Here is a 16,854-nt window from a genome sequence, read left to right as displayed (position 1 = left end):
AGATAGTTTAAGATGCATTGAACTAGGGGAATTTCTGTAAAGTTAAGACAAGACCAAGCACTATCACCACAAATGCAGTAAATAAAAAATAAGCAGGATATGTAATATAAGAGAAAAAAAATGAAGTGTAAATATCATAAAGAATTTAATTGGAAAAAATCCTATTCACTGTAATAGTGAAAATTACAAAGAACTTAAGAATATGTAGTTGGTAGGACCTTTAAGAACAATGTAACAGATTTTTACTGAAGGATAGTATCAAGAAGTCTGAAAGAGTCTGAGATTTTACCATATTTGCAGTCTGACAATTTAGCCTGCTTGCAGAAGACACAAGACTTCTGAGTGAGAGACAAAGGATGTTATTACTCATGGGATAGCAGGCAGCATCAGCTTCATGTTTGTATTGGTTCCCACGTGTCCCCAAATCTTGGGGATGATATGGAGCAGATCCGTGTGGATACTGAGGGCACAGAGAGTTTGTATTATACTTGAGGTACTTTGAGTTTAAGAAACCCTCAGTCTTATAAGGGGGCTGCTGGCAAACCTGCCACCCTCCCTATCTTTACTCATTTGGAAAAAATCTGCTCCCTATTCTGGAGGAAAATATCTCTACCTTCCAAGGTTGTTTGCTATTCAGACATCCTTGAGAAGATGTTTAAATAAGACTTGGAGAACTACTACAAGATATTCATGGAGAATTGTCTCAACAGATAGATGATTTGATGAAATGTAGAGCCATACTGTTTCTGGGTGGGAGATTCCATTATCATAAGATGTCAGTTACTTTCTTGTAAGTAAGGAAGGCCGTTTTCCCCAAGTAAATTGTATATATTTACCATTATTTGATAAAATAGAAAAGTTAATTGGGGGGGGCGCCTGGGTGGCTCAGTCAGTTAAGCGTCTGTTTTTGGCTCAGGTCATGATCCTGGAGTCCTGGGATTGAGCTTCACGTCAGGCTCCCTGCTCCTCCCTCTTCCTCTGCCCCTCCCCTGCTCCTTCTCTCTCACTCTCTCAAATAAATAAATAAAATCTTAAAAAAAAATGAAAGAAAAGTTAATTAGGAAAAGTAATTGCTGAAAAATAGCCAAGGAGAATTTTAAAAAGTTAGAAGTAGTAGCTGGTCCACATATTAATAATTTTAATTATTGTGAGATTACAGTAACTGTATTTACATGAAACTATCTCCAAAATGAAATATATGAAAATAATGCAGAATAGGTTTTGGACAGGAAAGGCCATTTTATGGAGGATATCACAGGCAGAAACTAGATTGGATTACACAAACAAAAAGTACCTTTTTGGGCAATAAGCATTTACAAAGTGAAAAAAGGAAAAGGACAACAAAAATTATTTGCAACTTGTATGACAAAGAGTGAAGTGAGTAGCACTGAGATGTTAAATTCTTAGAAATTAATGAGATCAATGAATATCCAGATAGAATAATAGGCAGAGAAAATGTAAATTAAAATAGGTTGCCGTAACAAAAAACTAAGCTAATATTGGTAAAGATGTAAAAACACTTGATGTAATTCCTAGAATTGGAGAGGACGTGAGGAAATAGATTGTCAGATATATAGTGCAGGTGCAACCTTTCAGTAATGCACTATGGTGCTTTTTAAAATGTTGATGCCGGGACGCCTGGGTGGCTTAGTTGGTTAAGGGTCGGCCTTTGGCTCAGGACTTGATCCCAGGGTCCTGAGATCGACGACCCCCCCCCCCCCCCGCCCCCGCATCGGGCTCCCTGCTCAGCGGGAAGTCTGCTTCTCCCTCTCCCTCTGCCCCTCCCCCCGCTTGTCCTTAAGTGAGCACGTTCTCTCTCTCTCTCTCTAGCGTGTTCTCTCTCAAATCTTTTTAAAAAAGTAGAGGTACATAAAATATTTTACATCTTGGAATGTGACATTCTCTCTGGAAATCTCTCCTCCCCGTACTCTCCTTTGTTCTCACTTGTTCCATCTCTCTTCACTTATGAGTGTGGCTTCGCCAATTAACTTTATTTAAACAGATATCTCACAGTCCCTATTTCTCTTTTGTGCTTCATTTTTTTCTATAGTATTGTATCATACTTGACATATTATGTATTTATTCATTGTTTAGCTCTGTAAGAATCAAAGTATAGCTATTTGAATAGCTCTAAGTACAGAACATCTGTTTCTTTTGTTCATTTTATCCTCAGTACCCAGAACAGTGTCTACTCTATAGAAGGTTCTTAACAGATACTTCTTGAATGTGGAATGTATTTATAAAGCTACTAAGTGGAAAAAAATTATACACCATAAACGGATCCCACTTGTTGTGGAAAAACTGTATTTGTTTACACATATAAAATCTCCAGGTGGAGAGTTACAAGTAATTTTTACTACCCTTCTTCTTTTCTGCCTCAAGTAAGGATATAATAGATTCTAAACATTGAAAACAAAGATGTTAATATTATGGGGTTAGGAGGGGGTGACACATGGACCTCCTTTAAGTATAAAAAAATTTCCTACTCCCTGTGAGGATGAAATTACTGATCCTGCCTTGACTTTGCCTCTTGCAGGTAGCACCTCCTCCACCCCCAATTACTGATACACCTGACACCACAGCAACTACGGGTGGAGGTTTACCAACAACCATGGGAGGGCCTCTTCCTCCACATTTGGCTCTTAAGGCAGGTAAGGGACTTGAATGTGTATGTATGACACGGTAAGGTACGCATAATCCTTCTTAGTCTTCATCTCTTTCTCATTTGGATAGAAAGATAACTACGTGAACTCATCATGTCGAGACAACCCAGGGCCTTCATAAATTTACAAATACCACCAGTGATTTCTCTTACAAAGTGTGATAGAGCTTAATTCCTTACTTCGATTAGCTTTTACTAATTTTTATTTCTGGATAAATTTTGCACAGGCTAGAACATTTGATTAAAGGGTCTTATTTATTGCCCTTTCTTGTTTCTAACTTATTCCTACCAAATATATTGTAGACTTATACCTTGTGCATCCAAGGTGTTACTGAATTCTGTATGTTATCAAAGCTTTTTATTGGTCTTGCCCCAGTATAGGGTAGATTAACTAGGATCTTGGTCAAGTTACTTAAGTCTTAGATCCAGTATTTATGAAATGAGAATAACAGTAGTATTTATTTCATAAGATTGTTGTGAGGAATAAATTTTTTAAAAAGCATGTCATAGACTTAGTAGAGTTAATAATCAGGCAGTATTAGGTATCTTTAGTTAGTCTGCTTTCTTACCAAGATTTAACACTTTCTTATACCTTTTCAGCTTCTTATCCCCATCACTAGTGCTAATAGGTTTCTCTCAAGGTCATATTTAGCAAAGAAGCAGTTTGAACAAATTTAATCAGTCATCGAGTTTAATCAACTTGAAAATGTATGCTAGATTGTCAGTCACTTATGATCATTGCTAGTAGCTCCCCCCATACATACCAGCCTTGAGGTTATCAATTTAGACCTATATTTCAATCATGAAACAGTTTTCAAGTAAGTCATGAAGATTTGGGGCACATTTCCAAATAATTGAGAAACTTTGTTTTCTAGTTACAGAATGCCAAAATCTAAAAATATTCTTTAAAATATTTAGGATCTTAAATATTTCATTTTCTTTTCTTATAGAAAATAATTCTGGAATTGGGGCCTCTGGCTATGGTCCTCCTGGGCCCACCTGGGATCGAGGAGCCAACTTGAAGGATTATTATTCAAGAAAGGAAGAACAAGAAGTACAAGCGGTAAGGCTATCTTATCACCCTTTGTCACATACCCAGGATTGTCACTTAGTACTTGGTTCACTGCAAGACTTAAGATATTCACAACTTGGGGCGCTTGGGTGGCTCAGTCAGTTAAGCGGCTGCCTTCGGCTCAGGTCATGATCCCAGGGTCCTGGGATCGAGCCCCACATCAGGCTCCCTGCTCCGCGGGAAGCCTGCTTCTCCCTCTGCCACTCCCCCTGCTTGTGTTCCCTCTCTCGCTGTGTCTCTCTCTGTCAAATAAATAAAATCTTAAAAAAAAAAAAAAAATTCACAACTTAATAATTTGGTGATTCTTTTAAGTCATTGTTTGAGGCTACTTGTTCACACAAGACAGCATAAACCTAAGCTACCCATTAAATCTGGTCACTAGAATTGCCTATGAAACAAAACTATTTTTCTGGTGATAGAATGTATCCTCATCTGTTTTACAGGAAATGTAATTACCTTAGTAAACCTCATTTCGTGAGCCCTCAAAAATGTCTTCATAGAAAAGGTTATTTTTCCACTTAATATGTTTAAAGTGTTAAAGCCAACACAAAATTTGTTAAGGTTTCTTAGGAATAATTTAAATACACAATACATTAACTAATAGCTTGTTTATACAGTAGGATCACCAGATGTAGCAAAAACTATTTCTGGTTCACTTTTGTCTAGGAATAGAAGCATTAAAAACAGTTTTTGCATTATAAAGGGTAGTACAAAGAAGATATTGTTGTAAATTTCTGTACCTTAGATATGCATAACTAAAATTAATGCAGCCAAATTTAATTGTCATTGATTCAACAGACTTTAGAGTCAGAAGAAGTGGATTTAAATGCTGGGCTTCATGGAAACTGGACATTGGAAAATGCTAAGGCTCGTCTGAACCAGTATTTCCAAAAGGAAAAGATTCAAGGAGAATATAAGTACACCCAAGTGGGTCCTGATCACAACAGGTTTGCTTGTTTCAGTCTTTTCCTTCTATAGTAAGTTAGGGTTGTTTTATATAGTCATTGTTCTATTTTTGTGTGTGTTACCTAATTCGGTTTGTGGATTAGCAATGAATTGTGAAAAGAAGATACTTTGCATAAGAAAAATTACCATTGATTCGTAATTAGTAGTTTACCATGATTTTTATTTAGGAGGAGGATTTTAGAAGTTCTGCAAAAATCTGCTGTTTGTGTTGCTAGACTTATGAGGTTCTCATTTGTATCTGAGAGGCAAAAATCATGCCACAAGTGGTGGTTTGTCCCTGATTTAAAAAGCAGCCCGAGGTGGTGAGTTTTTTCACTGTGGTATTGTTAAAGGTAGTTATAAGGATTATTTCTTTAATGGGTCGTTAGACACTTAAGTTCCAAAGTCTCAGGTAGACTGCATTGCATCTAGATCCAAATTTTCCTTTCGCTTTGAAAGTTGCCAGCTCTTGAGAGTCCTGTTGAAGTGTTTAAGGGCTTACTGTAAAGCTGAAGGATAGCTTCAGTCATTGTATGTGAGTTAAAATAGCTTACTTTTATTCTGTTAAATATATAAAACTGAACATAAAGGGAGGTCGTTGTAACAGTTGACAGTATGTTTCTCAGCCTGCTTGCTATTCTTCCTGAGAGCATTCCAGGGTGTAGTAATTATTACTCCCAGGAAGGCTCATATGGATTAGACACTTTCTGGGGGCACTGTATTTTTATTGGAAGAGAAAGAAGGCTATAGTGGAAACCTTCTGGTTGATTTAATTTGCTGTCCTTTATATGAAATAAATTATTCAAAATACATAAAAAGTATTTTCCTTGAAAATCAGAGTGTTCTCCCTTCGATGCATCTAGTAATCCTAAAATAATCATTACTAAAAAAAACTTTGACGCTGTGGTCAAAATGATGTTCAGAGCATGGCTCACCCTGCTTCCTGTTCGTTCAATCCTGAATTCTCAATACTTAATTTGACATCAGATATTTTAAAACCCTCAGAGGTTATAAAGGAAGGATCCATTTGTTGATTTTTCTTTAATATTTTGTCCTTCTGAACTGATTGAGCTTATTAGTAGCCCTTGGTGACTTTAAGAACAAGTAAATGTGTCTGAAGCTTGTTGTAAACATGTTTTGATACCAGTATCTTATCATTGACTCCTGATAGAAAAAGAATTGAAGAATTCAGGATATGACAATGAGGAAGGCAAAGACAATTGGGGGAGCTAAGACAGCATCTCCTTGTATGTCCTTTATTTAAAGGCATAACAGACAGCAACACCAGAGGTCTGTGTTCATACACACATGTGCTGCTGCTTAGGCTGAACTAAGCAATCACATGGAAAACTATTGTAAACTGATTTCTGGTGTCGCTGTTCCCCCTAGGTGGAGGAGAATGAGATTGAGTGCTGACTTTAAGCCTGGCTGAGAAACATACTGGCATCGGTGTCATTAATGAAAGGGTGGATGTTGTTCCCTTGAAAGCCAGTGGCCTTTGACCCCTGAAGCCGCTGTGCCTGAAGGTCAGTTCACAAGAGGTATAGGAAGGAGTCTAACATTTACTTTTTCTTAAGCCTTACCTACCTTTTATTCACAGCACAGTCAAGGCTAGAATGTACCTGAGCAGTGGAAGGATCAGAAAGCATATAGTTTTCAAAGGACAGTTTTTGCTTTATTGAAACTAAATTCATCCCCTAGAATCTGCTAGCGATTTGAGCTCTAATTTCCAAAAATATTTTGTTTCCTGGTTTAAATAAGTGTGGTATAAATAAGCTAAGTTTTTTGTTATCAAGGGCTGCTTCCAACTGCAGGCAGATACCAGACCCCTGCCTCAGGAGCCACAGATACATGCATAGTGTTTGTATGTTCATGTGTATGTGTGCATGCATGCATATATTTAGCTTATCTTAACAGATAAGTCATTAGTGGGTGGCCCATGCAAAGCAATCTTAAAATAATCACAACTATAATTTAAAGAATTTGGGGACTGTGTTATTTCTTGGCCCCAGGCTAAATGGAAAATTCCTTTTCATTGAATGTCTTCTAGCTATTGAGGCTGCAACCTTTGGAGTAAGTAAACACAGAATCTAAAACCTTAACATTTTCTTTTCGTGAACAGTTGGCTTGTCAGCTTTGATTATAGTTGTCTTGTACCATGTTGTACATTATTTGAAGTTTACATATACTTGATTCGTTCTAGGATTGAACAGAAATAAGTGTTTACAGTGGTTTTTTGCTGTGCCTTGCCTAAGCAGTTGGAAAGCCTGCCTGATTTGGGAGTCCTGGATTTAGTAATTTCTAACAGTGAAATTCCTAACCTTGTTTGTATATGTTGTTACAGGAGCTTTATTGCAGAAATGACCATTTATATCAAGCAGCTGGGCAGAAGTAAGTGTTACTGCTTCCCTGATAACTCTGAGTCTTATATAGTGGAGTAATACATTAAAGTCTTCAGCCACATACATACAATCTTTATTAATTGAAAGAGTATTAATTGAAAGGTAGCATCCTGGGGTATTTTAGAATATTAGTAATTATATGAATTAGAGGGCCCAGTTTCCCAGTTTGCAGGTGAAAAAAAAAAAAAAGATCGTGCTAGTATTTATTTCAAAGGGTAAGAGATGGTAGGTAGGCTAATTAGGAATCTGCCAGCCAGACAGCTCTAAAACATTTTTTTTTAATCTCCGTACATAAATTTGTTCAGGGAGTTAGGTAAAATTCAGAAAGTAGAGTAAATGTAGAGTAGATGATAGCATTTGAAGCCCCAAGGTGGATGTGTAGCATTTAAGAGTCTTAGAGTCAAGAAGAGGTGTAAAAGTTACCCTGAGGAAACAGGAATGGATTTGGGGGGTATTCATAAAGGAAGTGAAAAGGTAAAGATATAATCCTGTATTTTCTATTCTTAGTAAGTTTACAACAGGCAGTGTGTTATGCTTGAAAGTAAGGAACTAGTTTACTGGTTTTGTTACTAACATTGCTGGGACCCCGTTAACTTAACCTGCAAATTGAGAGAAACGGCCTAAGATTCTTTTCAGCTTGAGAATTCTGCAACTAACACTAAGGATTTAAATTTATAGTGTATGAAAGACTTTCCTCATAAAATCAAACCTTCAAATGAATCAAGAGATGGTGTTGAATTTTTTTTATCCTAGACTTTAAAAATAAAACTTTGAGTAGATGGGATGTTAACAGAAGAGGATAAAGGCAGTCCAACTTGTTTCGCCATTGATCTTTCAGAATTAATTTGGCTACTAGGCCTAAAAGTATCTGTGCCCCTTCCTTACCTTATGTTATCTCCTAAAGCTGAATGATACTGGAGGAGAAGACACTTTGTATTAGCATTTTCTTTAAGAATTTGAGTAGTTGCTGGCTTCAGTCTGATGCCAGGATCAGCAAATTACAGGCCTCTGGCCAAATACAGCCCATTACCTGTTTTATAAACAAAATTTTATTAGAACACAGCTACACTTGTTTGTGTCAGGGGCTAGCAAACTTGGATAAAAGGCTAGATCGTAAATATTTTAAGCTTTGCAGGTCACATATATCACCCATTGTTATTTTTGTCTTATTTTTACAACCCTTTAAAAACATAAGCCATTTTTAGTTCCTGGGCCCATAGTTTGTAAAACCTTAGTATATGTGTTGTCTATGGATGCTTTCACGCTAGGCAGAGTTGAGTGGCTGTGATAGACACTATGTGGCCTGCCAAGCCTAAACTATTCATTATCTTATTCTTTATAGAAGATTGCCAACTCCTGGTCTAAGTAACCACCTTGGACCCATTTTCATTTCTTGCCTTGTTTCGCTTTTCAAAAATTAAACTGTTTTCTTTCTTTGTTTTAACACCAGATGATATTAATAATGACAACTTGGTTGAAATAGGTTTTCTGCTTTTATAATGATTTGTCTGTGTTTTAGTATCTACCTGTAATCAGGTTGGTTATTTAGTCGGTATGATGTTAATGGAATTGCTTTTGGTTAGCAGTTAACATGAAAAAGAACTTAGAGTCTGTAACATACTCTGTATTTTAGGGGACTTTTGTACCTAAGCCCCTAGTTGCCTATGATGAGGTGTTTCTTTACTAGGATGATTTATCCTTTCATCTTTAGTAATCCTGAACTTAAATTATAGGGATTTTCGCACGTGAACATGGATCAAATAAAAAACTGGCAGCACAGTCCTGTGCCCTGTCACTTGTCAGACAACTCTACCATCTTGGAGTAATTGAAGCTTACTCTGGACTTACAAAGAAGAAAGAAGGAGAGACAGTGAGTCTTTAGACTTAGTAGCCCAGAGGGAATGATTCAATTTAGTTTTTGATTTGGCTAAAGAAGTTTAATTCATAGTTCTTGGAATCTTAACCTTAAGAAATGGAAATGGCCTGACTAATCATCTGTCTGGCATGATACTGTGTTCGAGTGGACAATGAGTAAATAATCATCAGTCAGTTTTACACGATGAGGAGCTGACTCATTGGCTTCAGGAATATTGTAGACGTAGTGCTGACTGCATGCTCTTAGCCCTGCTATAGTAGATTTGAGTAGTGTTCATGTGTATGTTAACATAATTTTCATGGCTATCCTTTTTCTGTAGGTGGAGCCTTACAAAGTTAACCTCTCACAAGATTTAGAACATCAGCTGCAAAACATCATTCAGGAGCTAAATCTTGAGATCGTGCCCCCAGTAAGCATACAGTTAATTTAGTACACCTTTGTATTGAAAATTTCTAGTCCGATAAGCGACTGGTATTGTTTTTTGTTTTTCTTATTTTTTAATAGCCTGATGATCCTTTTATGCCTGTCGTACTGAACCTTGGCAAATTGGCTCACTTTGAGCCATCCCAGCGACAAAACCAAATGGGCGTGGTTCCTTGGTCACCTCCACAGTCCAATTGGAATCCTTGGACTAGTAGCAACATTGATGAGGGGCCCCTGGCTTATGTGAGTGCAACATTGTTTTTGAGCTCAGACTCTTGTGTTTTATTTTTGAATATATTTCATTAAAAAGCCCAGATTTTTAAAAATGTTTTCAGTTTGAGGCTAAGTTATATGCTTTTGTTTGACTGTTGCCTTCTCATTTTACAGGCTACTCCAGAACAAATAAGTATGGACCTCAAGAATGAGTTAATGTACCAGCTGGAACAGGATCACGATTTGCCAGCAGTAAGTCAGTGAAGTATTTAGACATATGGTGCCCAGAGCTTTAGAACTTTCTAGGTATGGACAAAAGAACAGTGAATAATATAATTTGCTCTTTCTAGGGAGGTGGATCCAAAGGTATTTACGAAACCTCTCATTGTGTAGTTACCTCTGAGGATAATTTTTTTGAGTTAAGGGCCTGGGATTCTTAGTTAATGTAAATGGAGAGATTTGGGGAATAACTTTTTTTTTTGGCATTTTTCACTATTTTTTGAGTAAAACAACATTAAAATGTTGTAAGAAGGGGAATGTATATGGAATGTTCAGGGAGAAAGGAGGAAAACAAGAGGGTAGACAAGGCCACAAGGTAGATGCTTCAGAAATTCAGGGAAGAGAGGCAGTTCTGTTAGAAGTATAAATATATGCATTGTTTTATGAAAAAATATATTTTGAGTATGAAGCCAGTGGAAAGGAATGTTTTTATAGAGATGGGAAATTTTTTTTAGGATTAAGAGAGTTGCTTCTAATGTATATGTTGGTAAAACTTTGACTGCCATGGAGCTTTCCTAAAACAGATTTTAGGGGTACCTGGGTGGCTCACCTTGTTCGTCATCCGACTCTTGGTTTCAGTTTGGGTCATGATCTGTCAGGGTCGTGAGATTGAGCCCTGTGTCGGGCTCTGTGCTCAGTGTGGAATCTACTTAAGATTCTCTCTCTCTGCCCCTCCCTTCATCTCTCTCAAAAAAAAAAAGATCTTACAGGAGAGAGAGTTGCTGCCTGTGAAGAAATTTGAAAGTGAAATCCTGGAAGCAATTAGTCAAAATTCAGTTGTCATTATCCGAGGCGCTACTGGATGTGGTAAAACCACACAAGTTCCACAGTTTATTCTAGATGACTTCATCCAGAATGATAGAGCAGCAGAGTGTAATATTGTAGTAACTCAGGTAAGTAGTAAGCCAGCTTACAAGGTATGTGTCTGGTGTTGATAGAGTTTGAGAGGTGGAAACACCTAGAGGCCAGGCTATTTTTAATTCTTTTATTAACTCCCGTCGGTAGCCACATTAGGCTCTTTAAAATTAAAAAAAGAAGAATTTAAGTCTTGTTCTAATCTTCAGTGATAAGCTGAACTGAACCATGGGAGCGATTCTTTTTGTCTGGGCTAGAGGGACTCTTTGGGCCTAGAATCAGACAAGACTAAGGATACTTTCTCCCCAAGTTCACATGCAAGTCTTGCTCCTCTCCATCTTACCTTAATACTCAGAGCAAGAGTAGGCAAGCTAACAAAACAGTTAACGGTTGACTCTAACTGAATGCTTAAAGTATGCCAGGTTCTGTTTTAAACATTTGTTATTTTTTAGGCTCATATAAAGTTTATTATGATTCTAAGATGTACATATTATTTTATTTAGTATTTTTCCTTCAGTAAATTAAGGCACAAAGAGTTAAGTAAATTGCCCAAGTTATTAACACAGGACGTAGTGGAACTGGGATTCAAAACCAAACAATTTGCCTTTGGGCTTCTTCCTTTTAACTACTACATTATATTACCTTACCAGCAATAAGTGATGCCTGTGAATTTGTCCCAGAGCTTAGGGAAAAGCTAATTACTCTTCCAAGCCTTCTCAGGTTAAAGCAGTTCCCATCAGCTCCAACCCTGTACTTTTGGCACCTAGAAGGAGACCATTGCATAGAAGCCAGATACCACCTGTCAGGCTGCCTCAGACCTTGACTTAGAATCTGATGCTTAACCTGGGGCACATAATTGATCCTTGGGGAGGAGTAGTGAACCTCAAAGTAGCCAGAATTGTTTGTGCCTATGCATTTATGTGTATACATACAAATCATATTTTTTAAAATGTCTGAAATTGAGGCAGATCTTATAATCGGTGTCTGTGTTTGATATGATAGTTGGGTTTTTTGGCCTAAAAAATATTACTGAAAGAATGAACGTTGCATTTAAAATCAGTGTTATCTTAGGCTTAAAAAACATGATAGGTCTATATTTTTCTGGGAAAGGACCCTTAGCTTTCTTCTCAAAATGTTCTTTGATTATCCTTCCCACTCCCAAAACTGGCTCTGAATCCTTTGCCTCATAGTGAAAGTTCCAACCCCAAGTACTATGACCAATAAAATGTCCTTGCTCTTTTTTTGTTTTTTTGTTAATATCCTTGCTCTTAATGCTTACCTGTCTTATAGGAGATACATTGTTTAGAAACGCATGTTGTTTAGAAGAGGAGTCCTTCGGGGTGCCTGGGTGGCTCAGATGGTTAAGCCTCTGCCTTCAGCTCAGGTCATGATCATAGAGTCCTGGGATCGAGCCCCGTGTTGGGCTCCCTGCTCAGCAGGGAGTCTGCTTCTCCCTCTCCCTCTGCCTCTCCCCCTGCTTGTGCTCTCTCTCTCAATCAAATGAATAAATAAAAAATCTTGGGGGGAAAAAAAGGAGTCTTGAGCTCTGCTTTGCCCTCCTTCCTTACTACCACTTTCCACTTTTAATCTCAAAAACAGTTCAGTCATATAGGAAGAGATGCAGAATTCAGCAGATGAGCTGAAAACCTATGTTCTCAGAAGTTGTTCGCATGTCATGAGTAGAATAAAATCACTTCCTGCTCAAGTGAGAAGGTGTTTTTTTCACTAGCCATCTAATAAATATCAAAGCCAAGTTAATTTAGCCAAAAATGGCTTTTGTGTGTTCTAGACAAAATAGGCTTTTGTTATTATAGTCTTAAACTTAGTATAATTTGCTACTATTTTGTGTCCTTTCCCAGATAATTTGGACATTTCCAGTGGCTTTATCTGTGAAATGTACAGGTTTCGATATATATGCTATAACAAATGTAAGCAGTGAGCTATAGGGTGAAATGAAATGTTATTTTACTTCTTTGCATTTGAAAACAGCTTTCACTTCTCTATTGGTCCTCTTTTACTTATATTCCTTCATAAAGTAAGAGAATCATGAAGTTGAAAAATACTTCAGAGAGGGCGCCTGGGTGGCTCAGTCGTTAAGCGTCTGCCTTCGGCTCAGGTCATGATCCCAGGGTGCTGGGATCGAGCCCCACATCGGGCTCCCTGCTCAGCGGGAAGCCTGCTTCTCCCTCTCCCACTCCCCCTGCTTGTGTTCCTGCTCTCGCTATTCTGTCTGTCAAATAAATAAATAAAATCTTTAAAAAAAAAAAAAATACTTCAGAGAATTCCATCTTTTTTCTCTGGGTAGAATGTTCATAATAGGTGGTCACTTAATAGGTGGTCACTTATGCTTGAAATTTTCCATCCATGTGGGAATGTAGCTTGTGTTCTGATTTTGGACAAATGACTCTGAACTGTCAGTCATAATGAATCTTTGTCCTAGTGCTTATCCCAAAATCAGTCTCTGATACCTTTTTCCTGTAATGTCTTTAAAAGTTTAAAAAATTCTGTGGGGTCCTAGTATGTTTCCTTTGTCTTATAAACATCTATAGTTCAGCCCGGGAGATAGGCTTTAAGACTCCATTAACCACATTTGAATGCATTGACATCGTACCTGGAATATAAAAGATGGACCTGAGCATACTGATTGGTCATTGTAGAATACAGTTTTTAATACTCTTAATATTTTTAATACAAAGTATTCCAGGGGTACCCAGGCAGCTCAGTTGGTTAAGTGTCTGCCTTCGGCTCAGGTCATGATCCCAGGGTCCTGGGATCCAGCCAGTGCAATGGGCTCCCTGCTCAGTGGGGAGTCTACTTCTCCCTCTCCCTCTGCCCTCCTGCCTCCGCTTGTGCACGTCCCCCCCCCGCCCCAAATAAATAATATCTTTAAAAGGAAAAAGTTAAAAATACATAGTATTCTGTTAAGGCAATCTGAGATAGCATTTGTTTCTTTAGCCGTTTGAATGAATAGTCCTCTTGATACTGAATCGTGTGCATAGTCAAGGAAATGTGGCCCATAGTGCTTCTGAAGATTGTTGTTTTAGAACTGCTTATGTTAATTGTAACCTCCATTATGCATGGCTTTCTTGAGTCTCTTAGGACAGTTGTATTTGGGGGCCATATAGAGTTAAGAACTACAGTAGGTACTGGTTAGGGAATATGGCATCTGCTGTCCATAGTCATTTTAGAAGGCTGAAAAATATAAGGATCGTAAACCTGAAGGTAGCCCCAAGGAGATAAAAGCAACCCCCAAGTACCCAATAGCATATGAATATACCTCCGAGGAGTCAAATAACCTCATAGATTTGAAGTTCTTCTAGAAGCCAGCTATTTAGTAGGAATATTGAAAACTTCAGGAAAGACAAAAATAGAGCAAGGAGATGAATGGTGTCAAGAATTTATGATATTTAGGACGCCTGGGTGGCTCAGTCGGTTGAATGTCTGCCTTCAGCTCGGGTCATGATCCCAGGGTCCTGGGATTGAGCCCTGCATCAGGCTCCATGCTCAGCAGGGGTTTTCTTCTCCCTCTACCTTTCCCCCCTGCTCGTGATCTCTCTTTCTCACTCTCTGTCAAATAAATAAATACTTCTTGAAAGGTCCCAGAAAACACTATTTTGTACGTTTAGTGGAATATCATTTTTACATTTCCTGATGTAAGTATATAGTTGAACTCTTCTTTTGAGGGCTAAATACAGAGCTTAGTTCTTCATGTAACACTTAACAGTTAGTGAGGTGCAGAGTACAGGTCAGTAGTGGTCAGTAAAAGCATAGCTCAGCAAGTTAAGACACATAAACCAGAGTATAAGCTCTGGAAAACTCGACACCATGTGTTTCAAGAAGGCATCTTTTAATTCCTTACCTTTATGGACAAGATAAATATAAACTAGGTGATTATATATTTATCTATTATTTGTTACTAGCCCCATGCCCTACAGGACTCTTAAATTAGGGATATAAAAACTAATAAATCATGTTTTGTATTGATTCAAAAAATATTAATAGCTTTAGTGAAGTTACTGAGGTTTTGTTTTGGACTTTTTTTTTTTTTTTTAAGATTGTTATTAGTCTCTCATTTCCTAGTCATGTCATAACCTGGGATAACATCATATTGGTATTTAAATATGAAACTCAGAAAAAGTTTTCTCAAGCAAGGAACTAAAGTACAACCTGTCATCAAGAACTTTTTGACAAAATCAAATTCAAGGCAACTTAGAAGCATTCAGTCTTTATAAATCTGCATGTACCTCCATATCTTTACCTTCAGGACATAGTAATAGCCATAGTATCCACCAAGTAAATATGGTTTTGTGTACTTATAAGAATATGGAATACTTCAGAAAATTTTATTTTCAGAAAAATTAAGGTCCAACACTTAAAACATTAACAGCATTCCCCTCGGGTTTGGCATATTTATTGCTGGAAACAGTAATACACACTCTTTTCCTCGCTATATAAGCTCGTCAAGAACAAGAGTGTGATTTCATTTAGTTTTCTGTCTCTAGCACTGTCTGTAGCACCTAATGCAAATATGCAATGAATAGTTACTTTATGAGTTAATAAAATGATTGAATGAAAGGTGGCCATAGTAAATATGGCAAAGAAGGAGCTTATTTACCTTCCTAATACTTACACAGCTCAGTTAAATAATTTTTTACATGTGCCTTCACTTTGGTAGGCAGTTATAAGAACTCCCGATGTGCTGTCCCCTTCCCTACTGGAAAATTACTCTGAATATTAAAAGAGTTTGGGCCAATGGTGAAAACATTTTATTTTCTGTAAAAACCTGAAAATTATTTTATATACGAAATGAAAAACAGCATTTTAAGAGTCTGCCATAGAATTAAGTGGTAATTTTTTGTTCTGATTTATTCTAATTAATTTTGGAGCTTGCTAAGAAAGATCATTACTATTATTTGTGTTGATTGCTGAGCTGGCAGTGGGACAGATATACTTCAGTAATTTAATAACCCTGATGAACAAGTGTAACTGTAATTTGGTAGCTTTGAGTCACTTTTTTATTTTTTCCTTGTCTCAGCCCAGGAGAATAAGTGCAGTTTCTGTGGCTGAGCGAGTTGCCTATGAGAGAGGAGAAGAGCCTGGAAAAAGCTGTGGCTACAGTGTTCGATTTGAGTCTGTCCTTCCTCGCCCTCATGCCAGTATAATGTTTTGTACTGTTGGTCAGTAATTGGTTTTATTTTGGTCTTTGACTTGCAGTTTATATTGTGTTATTTATGAAGAAACTTGGTAACGGGGCAGAGTGGCTAAAAATAAGTCAAGGAGCCAGTCTCAGAATTCTCGTTTCAGTAGAACTTGTGGCACTTTTTCTCTAAATGGAGAGCGTTATGTTACCGCTGGTTATTGTAGCTTAGAGAAGATAAAATCTGCTTAGTTTACTAGAGTTATGTCTTTTAATACTCTTTTCATTGAACAAATGTGTTTCAGAACACACTGTTACCTTTTTAACAGTTTAAATATACAGATACTGTTTTTTCCCTAAAATGATGCTGGGGTTATATTAACTGAAGCACAGTTGATTGTCTAGAAGTTTGTTTCTTTACACATTTTTATACCTCCCTACTTTAATCAACATAGAAACTCATCTCCAGTTGTTGTGCTCATTTCCTTTTCCAGGTGTGCTCCTAAGAAAATTAGAAGCAGGCATTCGAGGAATCAGTCATGTAATTGTAGATGAAATACATGAAAGAGACATAAATGTAAGTAACTCGAGAGTTAACAGTAACATACTAATACTAATATTCTGAATAAAAAAGTCAAAGTAGAATGTCTTCCTTTTTCCCACTTTTTACATCTTCTATCAAAATCAGGAGCTTCAGTCACTAAGATACTGGACACCTGTTTTTAGCAAAGGTTTATTTAAACCTTTTTTTGTTGTTAACTGCATAGAATTCTGAAAGTCCTCTTGTTAAGTATCATTGCAGTGATCAGTAAGAGCATAATTCAACAGCTGAACTGTTTATGACTGAATCATTGATAGAATTTTAATTAGTTTTTCTTTGAACTGGAGATTTATCTGGGATAAATTTTGTAAGTTTTAAATTCAGTATAATTAGGAATGTCTTTTTGGATGTTTGTAGCTCTCATCTTTTCAGGTATTAATGATAATCAT

At 37.2% G+C, this 16,854-nt stretch overlaps 1 protein-coding gene across 3 annotated transcripts in view; it reads left to right on the top strand.

Moving 5' to 3' along the window:
- DHX9 (DExH-box helicase 9) overlaps positions 1 to 16,854 on the top strand; it is a 52,642-nt gene that overhangs the window by 16,711 nt on the left and 19,077 nt on the right. For 2 of the 3 annotated variants that reach the window (XM_036067696.2, XM_036067697.2), the window contains exons 4-14: positions 2,537 to 2,651; positions 3,613 to 3,725; positions 4,533 to 4,681; positions 7,024 to 7,070; positions 8,815 to 8,951; positions 9,277 to 9,366; positions 9,462 to 9,623; positions 9,768 to 9,845; positions 10,574 to 10,765; positions 15,763 to 15,904; positions 16,359 to 16,441. In XM_036067696.2, coding sequence (XP_035923589.2) covers positions 2,537 to 2,651; positions 3,613 to 3,725; positions 4,533 to 4,681; positions 7,024 to 7,070; positions 8,815 to 8,951; positions 9,277 to 9,366; positions 9,462 to 9,623; positions 9,768 to 9,845; positions 10,574 to 10,765; positions 15,763 to 15,904; positions 16,359 to 16,441 — 1,308 coding nt within the window. Of the gene's footprint in view, positions 1 to 2,536; positions 2,652 to 3,612; positions 3,726 to 4,532; positions 4,682 to 6,068; positions 6,206 to 7,023; positions 7,071 to 8,814; positions 8,952 to 9,276; positions 9,367 to 9,461; positions 9,624 to 9,767; positions 9,846 to 10,573; positions 10,766 to 15,762; positions 15,905 to 16,358; positions 16,442 to 16,854 lie in introns of those variants that run through there. The other variant, XM_036067698.2, reaches the window with a different exon arrangement.

Source organism: Halichoerus grypus, chromosome 7 (genome assembly GCF_964656455.1).
Source record: "Halichoerus grypus chromosome 7, mHalGry1.hap1.1, whole genome shotgun sequence".
NCBI classification, from domain to species: Eukaryota; Metazoa; Chordata; class Mammalia; order Carnivora; family Phocidae; genus Halichoerus; species Halichoerus grypus.
Note: the sequence above shows the minus strand (reverse complement) of the source record. Positions and strands in the feature narration are given on the sequence as shown.